We start from the raw sequence: 16,740 nt of genomic DNA on the forward strand, positions 1-16,740 counted from the left end.
GCTAACATGGAAGGCACGACCCCACCCTTAAACTTCTGAAGGCGCTGCCAAACCCTCTCTGAAAGGGCGAGGCTACCGGTCCTCCCCGGGGACGCGGGTGCTGTTCCGACAGCCCAGCCGGGAGGAGGCGGGCTGGGAGGCCTGTGTGGAGTGATGAGAGGGAAACTGAGCCCAGGCCGGGGACGGGGCGGGCGTGGGGCGAGTCAGGGCCTTCAAAAGAAGCCCAGAGGATTCCTGGCAGCCGGTCTGGAAGGCGGCCGAGTTCTCTTTAAAATGAGAAAGCGTGAGTGAGTACAAAACAAAGAGGGGAAAAAAAAAAAAAAAACCTCGTCTGAGCCTGACTCTAGGCGGTGGTTTAGCCAGTGCCTCTGCAGCGGCTCCCAAAGAAAGTCCGCCTGACAGGGACAGACAGATAGCCCAAAGGAGCTGAAGAGCAGCCAGAAGTCCTCCTACGTCCTAGCCTAGCGGAGGGTTGGAATGTTGGGGGTTGGGGAGGAGTAGACTGCACCGACTCTTCAATAATTGGTTCGGAGACAATTGGCCATCCATATGGAAAAGATAAAGTAGATTTCTATCTTAAGGCAGGCTTCCAAATAAGTTCCAGATGAACTAGAGACCTACAGGGAACAAGTAAAACAACTAAGGGGTTTTTGGAAGAAAACACAGGGGAAGTTTCTTTAACTTGGTATATAAAACGTGCAAAACAAAATGGGCAGCTGTCTACATAAAAATTAAAATCGTCTGTCTGTCAAGAGACCATATGCAAAATGTAAAGACAAACCATAAACCCAAGACAATATTTGCAACCCATATAAGCAAGAAAAATGATTCATAGGCCATCTTAAAATGTGTAAGAGAAAAAATCCAATAGAAAAATGGGCAAAGGATATGAACAGGCAGTTCTGAAAAGTCAGTAACAAGAACATCAAATCAACCTCACTTGGGATCATACCTGGGAATTACCATTGTGAGATGCAGGCATCCCTGGTATAGGCAAATATTAGGATGTGGTAACTCAAGTGAGAGTGAGTGTAGGGAAAGGAGAATTCTATTGCTAGTAAGAGTGTGCATTGCTGGGCCTCCCCTGGTGGTGCAGCGGTTGAGCGCTGGGCTGCGAGGCTGCAGCCTCTGCAACGCCAGTTCATTCCCCAGCCACCTGGTGAAGGTCCCACATGGCGCGCAGACCTCTCCTTCCGCCTGCTGCTCCCCTCAGCAGTGTGCTTCGGTCCTTCTGCTTGTTCTGCTCCCTGCTCCCTGCTCTGGCTCTGGTGAATTCTGTCACCCTCCTGCGCTTCTGACTGTATCCAGTGCTTGTATAAATAAATAAAATCTTTAAAAAAAAAAAGTGTGCCTTGCTATAACCATCTAGCAGAAAGAATTTGAAACATACTAATGGTAAAGCCTCATATACCTCTAGAAGAGGCAATTTTCTTCATGTTCACAAGTGAACAAGTCCTGTACTCAGATATAACAGGGGATTAAGTAGAAACTATTTGCCTCCATGTGGAAACGTAATTGAAAGGTTCAGCACGGGGAGATGAGAAGGGAAAGACAAGGAGGACAGAATAAGTTTGAAAGGGGGCTTTATTTTGTTCCTGGGTGATAACTTCACGGACCCAAGGTGGGGGTCAGTGAAGCCGCGCCTATTGTCAGGGGAAAGCAGGTTTTTATAGGATTGGAAGAGGGAAACCAGGCTTGCAGGTAACAGGTAACAGTTGTTTTCTGATGGTATCAGCAGGTCCTCATTCTCGCCCCTAAGTGGGCTTCCTACCAGATGCCTGTTTACCCTAGTAACTCTGGTTCCCACCAGACCTTTCAGTAATAAACTGGTTTATTCATCAATGAAATACTATAACGTTAGAAGAAATGAAGTGAATATTCTCATGGCTATATCACAAAAACCTATGGTAGGGTGAAAAATCAGGTCGCAAAAGGATATTATACTCTGACACCATTTATATAAAACTTCAAGCAAAAAATACATAATAAAAATACAAAATCATCCTTGTTTGTTCTTTGCAATATAAAATAAAATACAAACCTCTTCACACTCAATGTGACTATTAATTAAAAAAAAAAGTAACAAGTTGGAGGGTGTGAAGGAATTGGACCCCTCGCGTGTGGCTGGTAGCAATGTAAAATGGCGTGGCAACTGGAATTTTGAGCAATTCCTCAAAATAATACCATATATTCCCCCAAAGAATTGAAAGCTGGGAATCCAACAGATATCTGTACACTAATGTTCACAGCAGCAGTTACTTGCTGATTCACAGCAGCCAAAAGGTGAAACAGCCCCAGTGTCCACCCACAGATGGATAAACAAAATGGTTCTACACAGACAATGAAATATTAAACAGCCTTCAAAAGGAAAGAGATTCTGGCACATGGTACAACATGAAGGAACCTTGAGAACATTATGCCAAGTGAAATAAGCCAGACCCAAAAAGGGACAAGACTTATGGACTGGTACCTGGAGTAGTCAAATTCGCGGAGACGTAAAGAATGATGATGGGGGTGGGAGTGGGGGTTTCTGTTTAATAGATACAGTTTCAGTTTGGGAGAATGGAAGCATTCTGGAGATGAATAGCGGCTGCAGAACAACGTGAACGCACTTTATGGCACAGAAGTGTACACTTAAAGACGCTTAAAATGGTTTCGTTAGGTATATTTCATTAAAAACTGGAAATGGAAAAGAAGGTGGCTTACCGCAGCCCCTCTACCTAGCACAGCCCCTCTACCTAGCTCACCTGCCCACACAGCGCAGCCCCACCCGGGGGTCGCCGGCCCGCAGCCGCCGCGCGCCTCACTGCGCAGGCGCGGCGCTGGCTCGGGTGGGCAGGAGAAGGGGCGTGGCCTCGCTCTGCGCCTGTGCCGAATTCCAGCTGCAACTGCTGTGCGGGGGAAATGATGCTCAGGTGGGGCGCCCCGGCTCCCCCGCGGAGGGGAGGCCCGCACTGCACACGCGCAGACCGAGCGCCCGCGTCAAGAGGCGAAGGGCGCGCGCGCTCCCCGCGTCCTGCGCACCCGGCCGCGAGGCGTCCGTCTCTGCCGTGACCGCCCCCAGGCGCAGGCTGGCGGGTCCACGTCTGAAGAGCGATGCCCCGGGAGATCATCACCCTGCAGCTGGGCCAGTGCGGCAACCAGAGTGAGCGAGCGAAGGCCGGGCCCTGCCAGTCTCCGGTTCTGCCCCTCCGGTGCTTGGCATCCTCTACCCCCCATTTCCCTTCCACGACTCCCCGGCCCTACTGCGCATGATGAACCGAGCCCCCGAGCAGAGCCGCTCCTCCAGCCCTGGGCTGTGACGGCTTCCAGACCCAGGCGTCTTGGCTTCGGCCTCTGAGTGTGACAGCTTCTGAACCCAGCCCTAAGCTCCTGAGGCCTTAAGGCTCTAGCAGACCCGGGCGTCTCTCCCCATCCCCCAGTTGGGTTCGAGTTCTGGAAACAACTGTGCGCCGAGCATGGTATCAGCCCCGAGGGCATCGTGGAGGAGTTCGCCACCGAGGGCACTGACCGCAAGGACGTCTTTTTCTACCAGGTGCCCCCAGCGACTTGGCCAGGGCCGACAGTGGCCCGGCGCCCCAAAGGATGGGCAGCGGCCTGGTGCTGGGAACCTCTCTGGACAGAAGGGCCGGGGCAGCTGGCTTGAGGGGGAAGGGCAGGCAGGAGTCAGAGCTGGGAGGACAGAGGACTGGGCAGGCCCCAGCTGATGGGGTGCCCTCTGGACTCCCCTGACAGGCAGACGATGAGCACTACATCCCCAGGGCGGTGCTGCTGGACCTGGAGCCGCGGGTGATCCACTCCATCCTCAACTCCCCCTATGCCAAGCTCTACAACCCAGAGAACATCTACCTGTCTGAGCATGGAGGAGGAGCTGGCAACAACTGGGCCAGCGGATTCTCCCAGGTATCCAGGTGGCCATCCCAGAGCCTTGATGTTCCCTTCCTGGGGCAGGGAAGGCACAAGCAGCCTGGGGATTTGACCAGACCTGACTGACAATAAAAAAAAAAAAGAGAGAGAGAGAGACAAAGGGATATTCTGACAAGTGGGACCGCTATGGAGAGGTTTATGCAAACTTTGTGCAAATCATTTTGCACAGTAGCGTTTCTGGGTTGAGGACCACAGCTGAAGCGCTGCATGGGGGTGGCAGCAATGTCCCAGGTTAGGTTTCTTTGTGCTATAAAGAAATGTTTTCCAGAAAATCTTGACTCTCTCTCCCCATGTCTCTAAAAGGGTGAGAAAATCCATGAAGACATTTTTGACATCATAGATCGAGAAGCAGATGGAAGTGACAGCCTAGAGGTGAGGTTTTGCTCCAGCGGGGGAGAGGAAAGGGAAGCCTGCTAAAGAAAGGTTGGGAGGTGGCCTGAACAGGTGGTGTGTGGGGGCAATTAAATTCAAAGCCCATTTATTGAGCATCTGTTTAAGACAGTGATGTAAATAAGCGACAGTCCTTGTCCTCAAGGAGGTCCTGGTCTGATGGCATCAGCTCTTTAGGCATCAGTTTTCCTTCCCAAGGAGCCTTGGCCTGGAAGAGAGGAAGCCTTGAGCCATGAGTGTTGACAGTAGGGAATGAGAGGGGCTGGAAGCCTCTCCCCCAGATCCCCGAAAACTCCCTCTCCATCCTCCCCATGCAGGGCTTTGTGCTGTGTCACTCCATTGCTGGAGGGACGGGTTCTGGCCTGGGGTCATACCTCCTAGAGCGACTGAATGACAGGTAAGCTTCTGCTGGGGAGAGGCGCTAGCCCTGGCTCCCTGGGTAATGTCTATCCTTTTTGTACTTTTTCCTTTGGACTAGAAGGGCTGCCACTACCCCCTTGAGTCATAGATAGGAAGGAACCCCAGCCACCCAGGAAACATCTGGGAAGCAATAACTCCTGGGAGGAGGTTTGCCTAGGGTGAGGAAGGGGGTCTAGAGGATTTGAAACTTTAGGATCCTGAGTCCTGAAGACTAATTTCTGCCTTTACCACTTTTATATAAGAGCTTGGTGGTACCTGGAAAGTAATGGCCCCTGTTGTCCCTAGAGAAGGCAGAGATGGGGAGTGATGGGGGTCCTTCCAATCCACTGTGTCCCCTCTCCCCTTTCCCTTCTCCTTACCCCCAGGTACCCCAAGAAGCTGGTGCAGACCTATTCAGTGTTTCCCAACCAGGACGAGATGAGCGATGTGGTGGTCCAGCCCTACAACTCACTGCTCACGCTCAAGAGGCTGACCCAGAATGCAGACTGTGTGGTTAGCATGGAAGGAGGGAGTGAGGGGCTTTGGTCTGCCTCCCCAAACCAGTGAGACACATACACCCTGCCCTGCCCTGCCCTGCCCAGCCCTTCCAGAGGTCAAAGGGCCAACAAGCCATACCTGGTGGCCCAAGTTATTTACAGTCCCAAAAAAGTAAATGTCTACTCATGTGTCCCAACTTAATGCCTACTCACGCTTAAAGGGTGACTTTCTTAGCCAGACCTTCTCTGATCACCCAGTCAAGGTCAAATTCCTTTGTGCATATTTCAGCCTGTAACTATACTTTTCTCTTGTTTTATATTAAATGTTGCTCTCTGTGCACTAGGCCTAGGTGAGGGGGAAGGCCATGCCTGCTGTACTCTCCATGGATCTCCAGAGCCAGGCACAGTGCATGGCACATGGGGACACTCAAATATTTGTTCACTGTGCCGGATGGTGGAAATGTGTCTCCTGAAGCTCAGAGATAATACTTGCCATTTAAATTAACTAACCTGCTTCCAGTTTGTTAATTTAGCAGGAGGCTAAGGCTAATATCTTATTTCTCTGCCCCCTTTCTCTTCAAAAAGGTGCTGTGACCCTCTTCTGTCCCCCCAGGTGGTGCTGGACAACACAGCCCTGAACAGGATCGCCACAGACCGCCTGCACATCCAGAACCCATCCTTCTCCCAGATCAACCAGCTGGTGAGCCCCGCTCCTGCACTCTTAGGGACTCAAGGCCCTCCTTGCCCAAGTGCCATCTGGGGAAGGGTGGTCCCCCAGGCAAAGCCCATGACAGGGCACTGTGTCCCCAGGTGTCCACCATCATGTCGGCCAGCACCACCACCCTGCGCTACCCCGGCTACATGAACAACGACCTCATCGGCCTAATTGCCTCGCTCATTCCCACCCCTCGCCTGCACTTCCTCATGACTGGCTACACGCCCCTCACCACAGACCAGTCGGTAAGAGCGGCCCCCAGCAGCCCTGCCATGGCTGCCCCAGGAGCTGCCCTGGCAGCCTCCCAAGGCTCCGCACTGGGGGCACATGTGTACGACTTTCTCCCTGGCCTCCTGGCCTCTTCCCTGTGCCCCTGACTCCCTGTAGGGCCTGGGATGTGTGGGGTCTCCCTATGCTCCTAGCAAGGGCCTGAGTTTGCTGGGCTGATGAGGGCTATGACCCCCAGACCTATGGCAGAAGCCCAAAGGGACCATCCCCCGTGGTGTGAGGGAGGACATGTATGCCTTCTCCACTCTGCACTGGGTCCTGAGTGCCTGCCTGGCTCCTGTGGCCCATGGTCCACTCAGGTGGCCAGCGTGAGGAAGACCACGGTCCTGGATGTCATGAGACGGCTGCTACAGCCCAAGAACGTGATGGTGTCCACAGGCCGGGACCGCCAGACCAACCACTGCTATATTGCCATCCTCAACATCATCCAGGGCGAGGTGGACCCCACCCAGGTAGGTGAGGCCCCTTCGTTCCACCCTACACCCCGCAGGGGTAGAGGAGAGGCTACCACCACCACTTGTGTGCCCACCCCAGGTCCACAAGAGCCTGCAGAGGATCCGGGAAAGGAAGTTGGCCAACTTCATCCCCTGGGGCCCAGCCAGCATCCAGGTGGCCCTGTCCAGGAAGTCTCCCTACCTGCCCTCGGCCCATCGGGTCAGCGGGCTCATGATGGCCAACCACACCAGCATCTCCTCGGTGAGGCTAGTCTCCTGGTTTCTGTTGCACTGGCCACCTTCAGCATTCTCCCCATTCTGGTCTCCCTATTCCCACCAACCTCTTACCCTACACTGGCTCCCATCCTGGAGATTTCCATTTCTTTCAGCTATTTGAAAGTTCCTGCCAACAATACGACAAGCTGCGGAAGCGGGAGGCCTTCCTGGAGCAGTTCCGCAAGGAGGACATCTTCAAGGAGAACTTTGACGAGCTGGACAGGTCCAGGGAGGTTGTGCAGGAGCTCATTGACGAGTACCACGCGGCCACGCGGCCGGACTACATCTCCTGGGGCACCCAGGAGCAGTGACTGCCTCCCCGCCACTCTGCTGGACAATAAACGCAGCCCCCTCATGCCTGGTTCCTGTGACCCAAACTGCCCTCACCAACCTCCTTTCTAGGGTCATTGCCCATCCAGGAACTGGTCCTACTTCCTCCTTTCCATGCTCCTCGATATGCTTGTTTAATTCTAATAAAGTAATAAAGCCTGGTTGTGAATATAGTCAGCGCTTGGTCCATGAATATGGGGAAATCAAGGAATTTTCATCCCCCTCTCCCCAGCTCTAGTTCCCTACCCTAAGTTTCTTACCACATAATTCAGGTCTTGGTGTGTTCACTGTTTCCACTGTACCCCTTGCTGAGAACCAGGCTGTTTCACCAGCGCCTGCCCTGCTCTCAAGTCTTCAGAGAATTACTGAGGTCTGCTGTCTCCTCAGTACCCAAGCTCCTGCCCAAGTGGTTGAGTTTTGCCCCAGCCTCCTGACTCAGAGCAGAGGCTGCGAGAGAGACTGCAGGAGGGCCTGCGGCTGGCGTCCTGAGCAGGTCAGAAGCCAGGACGCCTGCCTCCTAGCACCCAAGGCCATCAGGACTCAACCTAATTCCACTCAATCTGATAAGCAGGAAGAGAACGCAAAAGTAGGGCTGAGCCCACCCTGCTAAGTTCTTTATCTGTGCAGAGTTCTTGGGTCTGACTCCTGCCCCTAGCATTTCTCCATTCTAGGACCAGGCACACTAAACATGTACCCAACCAAGGCCCAGAGGTGAATACCAGGGTAGGACCTGGGCAGTGCCAGTCTGGATGACTCACTGCCCTCTGGCTTCAGGGACGCCAGGTGGCCACCCCATGCCACACAATGGAGAAGGGCGGGTAATTGCCAGCTTCAAAATGACCCTCTTGCCTGCCCCACCCACCACCCTATGGCAGCATACAGGCCAGGAGGAGGTTAAATCCAGAAGGTCAAGGAGGGTGGAGCACTGTGGTGTCTGGACTCCCCACTGTGCTGGTAAAAGCTCTGAGTGTGGGCGTCCTGAGAGGTGGAGCTCCGAGCCATGGGGCTCCAACTTGTCCCACTGACAACACTCCCACAGGAAGGGTTTGTGTAAATAAGGATTTTTTCTCTTCTTCTACAAATAAATTAAGAAACAAACTAGAAAACTGTCTGCATCCATTGCAGCTCTTGGGTGGGGGGTGTGCCCTGTCCCTGCAGGGCCAAAAGAGTCCATAGTCCCTCAAATCTCAGAGCAGTTTGTTTCCAGGCTGGAGTCAGGAGGGAGGTCGTGACCTCTTGGCAGGCTCAGTCCTGCAGCTGCTCCAAACAGCCAGACTGTCCCTGGGGCTCGTCCAGGCTGGAGTGCTGGCTGGGAGGGGAGGTGTCTGGCAGGTCTTGGCATGGAGGAGAAGCGCTGCTGCGAGGCCTCTCGGGGGAGAGGTTGGCCAAGTAGGCATTCACCAGCTGCATGATCTCTTCCACCTAAGACAGGGCAGGGGTCAGAGTGCAACAGGGGCCACCAGGCTCTCTTCTTTGTCTAATCCTCCACCCAGCTGAGTCCTCGGGTTCCAGCTTCTTTACCAAGGCCTTGCATGACCTGCCCCTGCAACCTTTTCATCCTCAACACCACTCTCTGCCCCAGGTGCTATGTGCAAGTTACATGCACTTCTTTCTGCTTCTCCCTGAGCCAAGTTTATTCTTCTTTCAGGACCTGGAGTTTGTAATTCCCTGTGCCCAGAATACTATTCCTGCATGTCTCCCAATGGCTAGCTTGTGTCACCTTCCTGACCATCTTCCCTGATGATACGGCCCCTCTCATCACTTCCCATCACTGCCCTTTCTGTTCTTTGCAGCATTTATCACTGTCTTCACTAGTCTAACTCCTTGGTGGTGTCTGACAGCCCAGCTCTAATGTGAGCTTCCTGAGCTTATCTTTGATCACTGTTGGTTCCCCAGTATCTGTCCACTCTGTGTGTTTAATAAATGTTTCTTGACAACCTTTCCTCCTCCCACACCCCTTCCCACTCACCTGAGGACTCTGCAGAAGGAGCTGGCTCTCTCCCACCCTCAATTCCAGGGTGTGGGGGCCCATTAACTGGCAGGCGGCCACATGGCCATAGTTGACACTGTGGATGGGCTCTGTCTCGCCGGGTCTGGAGAGGGACATGGCCTTGGCTCCCAGGCCCAGGCATAGCTTCTGTGGAGCGCCCCCACCATGCTCCTGGGAGAGACAGGCATTGTCAGGGTGGAAGGAGGGGACACTGCAGCATTATTTTTGGTGGGGGGGAGATGGCTGTGATCACGGAGTTTCCTGTCCCCCCTGTGATGCACAGTGCATGTGTGGAGGGGGAAGGCTCCCCAGAGGGGCCGGCCCAAGGGCCAGTGACTCCTGTGGTTTAAGATGCTCAGCTGTGCTGGGTGTTGGGAGTAAAGTGGCCCACGACAGAGGCCTGTGGCTCTGGGGCAAAGGTCTGGGGCTTGGGCCACCAGAGTCTCCCTCTCCCTTCTCCCCCTCACCGTGCTCAGCTCCAGAACGTCATACCGAGCAGCGCCGAACCCTGGACACTGCGCCGCCAGTGCCAGATAGGCAGCCATGGCCTCAGCTCGGCCCATGCCGCGTAGCCTTTTCCAGCCGCCCAGCACAGCAGCAGCGGTGCCGGCGCCACCTCCTGCCTCGCGGGCCACGCTTCCAGCCGTGCGTCCCGGCCCGCCGCGCCGGGCGCGTTCCGCCCGCCTCTTGGCCAGGCCCGGACTCCAGATTGCCCCGGCCAGCAGGGCGGCGGAGGGGGGAGGCCTGGAATTCAGGCGGGGCAGGGCTTCGCGCGGCGGGGCAGGGGGCGGCAGCAGGCGGTCCAAACGCGGCAGGGGCGCCAGCGGGGAGAAGTCCCGGTGCAGGCTCTGCAGGCGCAGCGCCGCCAGGGTGCGCAGCGTGTCGTCGGGTGGGGGCGGCCGGCCGCGCAGCAGCAGAGCGTGAGCCTGCGGGAGAGGTACCGGCGTCAGCGCGGGAGCGGCGGCCGCACCGTCGCGAAAGCACCTCGGGGTGTGGAGTCTGAGATCTGAGTTCGAGTAAAGCCTCCCCCGGGGTGGCCACACAATTAAATGAGATGGAGAAACGGAGGGGTTCAGGCTCTGGGCCCTTTGGGGGGCCATGAATGCCGGCGAGCCACACCTGCTCAAACAGGAAAGGCAGTTCGTGACCGTCTGGGGACAGCCCTTCAGGGTGCAGAGGACCATGGAGACGCAGACACAGTCTCCAGCTAGAGTCGGGCGAGTCCTCCAGCCCGACGTCTTCCGCGGCCAAGCTGCAAAAGAGGACAGAGCGCGCGGAGACTCAGAGGCCCGCCCCCCATCCCCCCCCCGGGAAACCGCTACGAAAGGGGTGGGGCCTGGGAGGGCGGGGCCGGGCGCCCGGGGCGGGGCCAGGGCGGGGTGGACCGCCCCGACGGGGCTGGAATCCCAGCGGGCAGGGGTCCCTCCGCGCGCGGGGAAACGCCGCGGTGCAGGGCACGTGGCAAGCGCTCCACAAAAGTTTGCTAGGTGACCGACAGAAGCTGAGGGGCTCACGGAGAGCAGGGCTGGGGCTGGACATTTACTTCTCAAACCTGGTGAGCACGTCGGCCACGAGAGTACCCCCAGCCAGGGCTCGCTCCTGGGCTCCTCGCTGCTCGTACAACGCGAATGCGTTGCGGCTCCGGGCCAAGCCCAGCCGCCCCACTAGCTCTCGAGCAACCTGGAAGGGAGCGGCCGTGAGGGAAAAGTTAGACCACGCAGGGTCTCGCCTGTGGTTCCGGAGAGGCTGCCTTAACTGAAGGCGTTTGCAAGTCTATTAACCCGCCGCACACACCCCCTCAAAACTAGGGGCCCCGCCCCTGGAGAGCCAGGTGTGGGAGCTGGAAGGGGGGATTGAGGGTTCAGGGGTCTTTCTCTGGCCTCACCTCCCCCGCTGTGGTGTGGGAGTCAATGGCCACAGGGCAGGCACCAGCCCCGGGACAGTGCACGGTGCACAACAGCTCCTGCCTTCGACTCAGCGCAGAAATCTCCGCGAGCGACGGCACCAACTCTCGGCCGCGCGTGCGGCCCAGCGCTTTCCGAATGAAGCGCGCATATTCTGCCAGTTCCGAGTCCGGGAGCGCCTGCTCCGTCCTGGGTTGGGCACAAGCTGAGGATCAGTGTTCGCCATTTCATAGTTTCACCTTGTCCACTCCCTCCCTCCAAATTCAAGAAGGCAGTCTTGGGCTCTTTTAAATCTGCCCCTGGTGTTCTCTATGGAGCTGAAATAACTTCTAAGGCTGCCAGCCGCGCTCTCCTAACTGTCCCCTCCCACTTCCCCAAGTGTCCGTGATCCTCCTTCAGCTTCCAGTGGGACCCAGAATGCAACCACATTGACCTTTCCAGCCTAAAAGCCCTGGCACTGAACGGCCATCAGCCCTGAGGAAAAACAGCCTTTTTATACTTCCTGTGCCCAAAGGGGTAGCCTTTTTGTAATTCCTCCCCCCAACCCCCCACAAGTGAGATATGATCTTGTAATTCCCACAAAGGCACTGTACATATTAGCAGCAATGCTGACCTTGGTAAGCTCCCTCCCTCCCCGGGACTAAGCTCTCCTTCTGCCAAGCCCTTTGGAAAGATCTGCCATTCCCTCCCAGCCCTGCAGCTCTCTTGACTTGATCTTACCCCGCCTCCTCCCCTCTCACCTTTCCAGATGCCCCAGGAGATGCCCCCGAACAGCTCCCCCAGGTCGGAAGGTGCAGCTCATGCAGGTGAGGAGTTGCCAATACCGCAAGGCTGCAGGGTCTCTGGTAGCCGGGGGCCCGGGGGGCCCCGCGGGGCCTGAAGTCTGCTTAGCCAGCTGCAGGAAGAGTTCGTCTCGGAGCGCAGGCAGGTCCCGGCAGGTCTGGAGCACACCCTGCATCAGGGGCCCGGGGCGCCGCGCCCCCTCCAGAGCCTGCAGTGCCAGGAACAGCCGCACTGCCTCCTCCCGCAAGGGCGCATAGCCTGGACCTGATGGAGGGTGGGGGTGGAGGGATGGTTTGGAGAGGGGACACAGAGCTGGGCCCTGGGAGGAAGGCATGAACCAGGGGAGGGTCAGAAGGAGTATAAGGGGACAGGGGGTGGCCAGGAGGGGAGGGTATGAAGGACAGGAAGTGAAGGGAAAGCAATGGCCCCCAGAGATCCAAACTCTCCACCCTGGCTCCTAGGAAGGCACCCCCTACAGAGGCTGGACCATGAATTAGTAAAGTAGAAGACTAGACTAACTAAGGACAGAAGTTCAAGCCCCAGATTCTGTAATTGTGAAGTGAAAGCCATCACCAAGGGCCAAAGACAAACTGGACTGAGTCAGAGAACTAGAGTTCTTTCAGTTCCCCTTTATACTCTAACTTTAGGGTCCAGGCCAGTCACTATCCGCTTTTGGGAAGAAGTATAGCTGGATGAGGCCAGTACATTCTCTCAAAGTAGTAGCTTTTCTACTGCTTGTAGTTATTATGGCGGGGCCTTAAGGGCATAATGAAAGATGGTGTGTAAAGACTCCCGAAGGGACATCAGTAGTCAGAATGAGACCCACAGAGAAGGTGGTCAAAGGAGACTTTTCTCCTGTGCTGGCTTCCCTTCCCTCCACCCAGGGTATTGGTCCTGTCAGGCTCAGGTTTCACACGGGACTTTTGCAAAGTGAGGGCTCCTTGGCCCCAGATGATCTACCCCCTCCCACCCAGAGGACTTGGGCCCTGACCCCACTCACCTGGGGCACTGACTCCGTAGGGCAGGGGCAGGAGTGGGGCATACAAGGCTCCACTGGTGTGTCTCAGGATGGGGTTCCGCCGGTAAATGAGGGCTACAGCCTCTGGGTCACCACAGCTCTCCTAGAGGCCAGGGCAAGGGTCAGTGATGGAGAAGGGAGATCCCAGTGAATTTGAAAGATTCTGGGTCCACCACCCTCCTCTTTCTCACTGGAGTCCCCTCTCTCACACCTGAATGTCCCTGAGCAGCAGCTGGGTGGGGGTCTCTAGGGGTGCCTTGGAGGCGATCACTTCACGAAGTGCCACACCCCAGCATTCAGCCTCAGCCTGGCGGGGTGAGCAGAGCCGGATGCTGTGCTTCCGGCCAGACACAGTCACTGACCACAAACCTGGGAGAAAAGGAGGCCGAGGAGGGAATCAGGGCCTGCTGGGGCCACTGCCCAAGAAGGTAGGAAAGTCCCCACGAAGTCTCACCGGTTTCCTTGGGCCTGCGCTCCGGGCCGGTCACTGAGCACAGGCTGGTAAGCACAAGGCTCCCCAGGCGCCGAGCCCCCTTTCCACTGCTACTGAACTGGTCTAGGGAGTCTCGAGTGAGCACAAACCAAGCCCGACGTGGGGGCAACCAGGGCCTCGCCCCTCCTCCTCGAGGCTCACGGTACAACCAACCTGAGGAGGAAAGTGGGAGGGAAGGGGAATCAGCAGAAAAAGACATTATTTCCCAGAGAGTTGGGACTGGAGCCTTTCAGTGTGCATGGGGGGGGGGGCACCTTTCACAACGATGTCTGGGTCGTCCTCTGGCAGCCCCCTCTCGGGAATGAGGCTCCTGGTTTCTTCCCAGCTCTGCAACCTGGGCCAGAGGGGAGGGAGAGTTGAACAAGACTGCAAGTCCAGCACTCTGACTCCAGGGGGCTCCTCAGTAGGGCCTCCCCAGACTGTGTGGGGTGCCTGATCCCAGGCTGGGCACCCCTCCCCCTGACTGTGGGAACTGCTGGGTTGTTCTGACCTCGCACCAGAAATAGCCTGGACCCCCCCCTTCCTCCCCTCGCCCCCAGCCGGACCGCCCCCCGGGACCCTGGCCAAACCACAGCGTCCGGGCAGCGTGAGGCCTCTCCCTTATTGCACAACTAAGTGAGGGAAGACAGCAAGGATGAGGGTCCTGGGACCAGGCCTGGGACATAAGGGCAGAGCTTACCTGTCGGAGACCTGCCCACTCCTCACAGGCTGAGTCAGGGTCACATCCAGGGTGCCCTGAGGAAACAGGAAGGGCAACCTTCAGGATCAGAGCCCCCCTCCCGGTGGGGTGCCCCTGGCTGCTTTCCCCAGGATGGCTTGAGGAATCAAGGAGTGGGATCGGATCCTGACTGTTGGAGGTAGCTGAAGTTGCCAACCTACAGAACAGCCCAAGCTACTGAAGAGGCCAAGTCTCCAGCCTTGTCTCCGTTACCTTTTGAAGATGCAATCAGGGGGGTGGGGTGGGGTGAAAAGAGCACTGGCAGGGAGTCAAGAGACCTGGGTTCTAACACGAGCCCAACCACTGCGGAACCCTAGCAAGTCCCCTCCAGGCTTAGGACTTGGCTTCTTCCTCTTCTCTGGCGAGGGCAAAGGTGGATGAAGTCCCTTTTCAGCCCTCCTCCTCATTTCCCCTTCCTAACTGGAAGGCACGCGGGCGGTGGGCACCGTCGGGAAGGAAGGGAAAGGGATAGGGCTTCTTCCAAGAGCTTTCAAAGTAGTAGCTTGTGCCCTCCTACAGACGCCAGAGACACAAAGGTAAGCAGAAACCCTTCCCTTCTGTGGGGCTGGGGAAGGGGCGAGCGGGCGAAGCCATGGCATGTACTCCCCAGGGAAGGTGCAGTCCCCTCTTCCTTCCCTCACCCCCACCCCCATGCCCTGCAACTTCAGCTGTAGACTGGGGTGTGACAAAGGTCCCAAACGAGTGTAGGTCAGGCAGGAACTGTGCCACGATCTCCCTGAGCCCAGACTGCTACAGCCAGGAGAAGGTGGGGGAGGGGGGCCAGGGACACCTGTCCTCGAGCTCCGGGTGGAGGGGTGAGGGGTGGAGGTGGGGCTTGAGGAAGGCAATAGTCTGGTTCACAGAGCCGACCCGTGGGAACGCCCGGGTCCAGTGTTTTGCATCTGTGCAGACCCACCTATTTTCTGGAGGGCCTGGCAGGGCTCTCAGCCACACAGCACAGGGGCAGGTGCTGACCATTCTCTTAAACCAACTCCCCTAATCGCAGTCCCCTGCTTCCCTCCCTCCCCCCCCTCTATATTTATCCACCCTCCGCCTCCGCCAGGTGCTGGCGCCGGCCCCAGCGGCGCAGTCCGCCCCACCCGGGCACCGAGCCACCCGGCCTGCTGGGGACCCCTGAGCGGGGGATGGTAGCCGGCCCCAGGCCCCCGCGCACGGAGTCTGCTCGCGAGCGCGCAGAGGCATCCAAGTGCACGTCAGGGGCGGCGTCTCCCAGCCTCAGTTTCCCCACGGCCAGATTCGACAAAGCCGAAGAGCCAAGTTTCCCTCCACCTCCCCGCTGAGATTCCCCAGGAGCCTCACCGGGGAGGGCCGAGAGCTCTGTCCTGAGGGGCGGGGTAACGATGAGGGGCCCTCGAGGAGCGGTGGCCCCGAGCTCCCTTTCCGTGGGGTCCTCGTCACGGACCCCAATCCGAAGACGCCTTCTCCCCCTCGCCCAGGCCCCTGCGGCGGGCGCTCCCGCATCTGGCTCCCGCGCCCGGCGCGCACCAACTGGGAGCAGAGCGGACCCAGGCGACCGAGCCGCCCAGCCGGCCTCGCCACATTCCTCGGCGCTGGCGGAGGCGGAAGGAGACGGGATGGGACGCGAGCCCGGCGGGGAAGGGAGAGGCAGGGCCAGGTCGGGCCACGCGCGACGCCTCCCCTGCCTCGGGGCCCCCAGCAGGTGGACAGCGCCCAGCGCGCCGCGCGAGGCCCACAGGCACGTCCAGAAGAGAGCAGCTCCGCGAGCCAGCGGGGGCTCCAGCCCCCTGGCAAAAACCTCTCCCACGTCCCCAGTCTGCCAAGAGCACGTTCGCTCGGAGTCTGGAGCAGGGTCAGGCGTGACGGCCGGTCGGAAAGAGAGAGACTGAGACGAGGCTCCAAACCTCCCGGGACTTACCCTCCCGCCGCCCGCTGGACTCGGGGTCCGTAGCTCAAAGGTCTCCTCGTCCTCGTCCTCGTCCCCGTCCCCGCTAAGCTCGCCGTCCCCGTAGTCCCGGTGCAGAAGAGTGAAGCCTCGACGGCAGCAGAGCAGCCACCACAGTCCCCCGGGGAGAGGCATCCGGGCGAGGAATCGGGGGATGGGGGCGCGGGCAGCCGGGGCCGAGCTGCAGGGGGTCGAAGAAACTGGCCGGGCTCCGACCCGAGCGGGGGAGAGATGAAGTGGGAGCAGGAGGAAGAAGAGGGGGCCCGGGAGGAGGCAGTGTCTGGAGCTGGGGTGCAAGGGGTTGCGAGCTAGAGTGGGGGGGTCAGTCTCTGGGCCCCCGGAGGGGGAGGGGGAAGCGTCCAGGGCCCGGGGCGGGTGTGGGGGGAGGAGGGAGCAATGTCCGGAGCTGAGAAGTAATGTCCGTTGTGGTGTCCAGCCCTGTGGGGGGCAGTGTCCGGTGCAGTGTCCGAGGTGGGCAGCTGTCCAAGCTCCAGGGAGGGCTGTGTCCGGTAGGGCGTCCGGTGGCCGGGGCCCGGGCTGCGCGTGCTGCGCTCCCTGCAGCCCCGGGACTGGCGCGCTAGGAGCACAGCGCCCGGACCCCGCCTCCCCAACCCCCTGCCTGCCGGGCGGGCCCCCCGCCCCTCTTCTTTCTCT

At 58.0% G+C, this 16,740-nt stretch overlaps 2 protein-coding genes across 4 annotated transcripts; one reads left to right on the forward strand and one right to left on the reverse strand.

Moving 5' to 3' along the window:
* Positions 1-3,096: 3,096 nt before the first annotated feature.
* LOC311174708 (tubulin gamma-2 chain) lies at positions 3,097-7,237 on the forward strand (the record flags this gene model as incomplete). 2 transcript variants are annotated; one of them, XM_084239358.1, is made up of 11 exons in its annotated part: positions 3,097-3,145; positions 3,423-3,535; positions 3,736-3,903; positions 4,231-4,299; positions 4,599-4,714; positions 5,103-5,229; positions 5,827-5,913; positions 6,024-6,173; positions 6,516-6,668; positions 6,751-6,912; positions 7,040-7,237. In XM_084239358.1, 11 exons carry the CDS (start codon positions 3,097-3,099, stop codon positions 7,235-7,237), a joined length of 1,392 nt encoding a protein of 463 aa, XP_084095484.1. The 2 variants fall into 2 exon arrangements, with proteins under 2 accessions (XP_084095484.1, XP_084095485.1); XM_084239359.1 differs by having other exon boundaries at positions 4,635-4,714.
* A 1,240-nt stretch (positions 7,238-8,477) lies between these two features.
* On the reverse strand, positions 8,478-16,221 carry PLEKHH3 (pleckstrin homology, MyTH4 and FERM domain containing H3; the record flags this gene model as incomplete). 2 transcript variants are annotated; one of them, XM_084239319.1, is made up of 13 exons in its annotated part: positions 8,478-8,678; positions 9,226-9,417; positions 9,714-10,172; positions 10,366-10,498; positions 10,799-10,926; positions 11,132-11,339; positions 11,891-12,197; positions 12,934-13,054; positions 13,163-13,320; positions 13,406-13,597; positions 13,699-13,778; positions 14,124-14,179; positions 16,060-16,221. In XM_084239319.1, the coding sequence occupies 13 exons, from the start codon at positions 16,219-16,221 to the stop codon at positions 8,502-8,504; spliced, it is 2,373 nt and encodes a 790-aa protein (XP_084095445.1). In that variant the 3' UTR covers positions 8,478-8,501. The 2 variants fall into 2 exon arrangements, with proteins under 2 accessions (XP_084095445.1, XP_084095444.1); XM_084239318.1 differs by having other exon boundaries at positions 10,790-10,926.
* Between the last annotated feature and the right edge of the window lie 519 nt (positions 16,222-16,740).

This window comes from Talpa europaea (genome assembly GCF_964194135.1).
Source record: "Talpa europaea genome assembly, chromosome: 7".
NCBI lineage: Eukaryota > Metazoa > Chordata > Mammalia > Eulipotyphla > Talpidae > Talpa > Talpa europaea.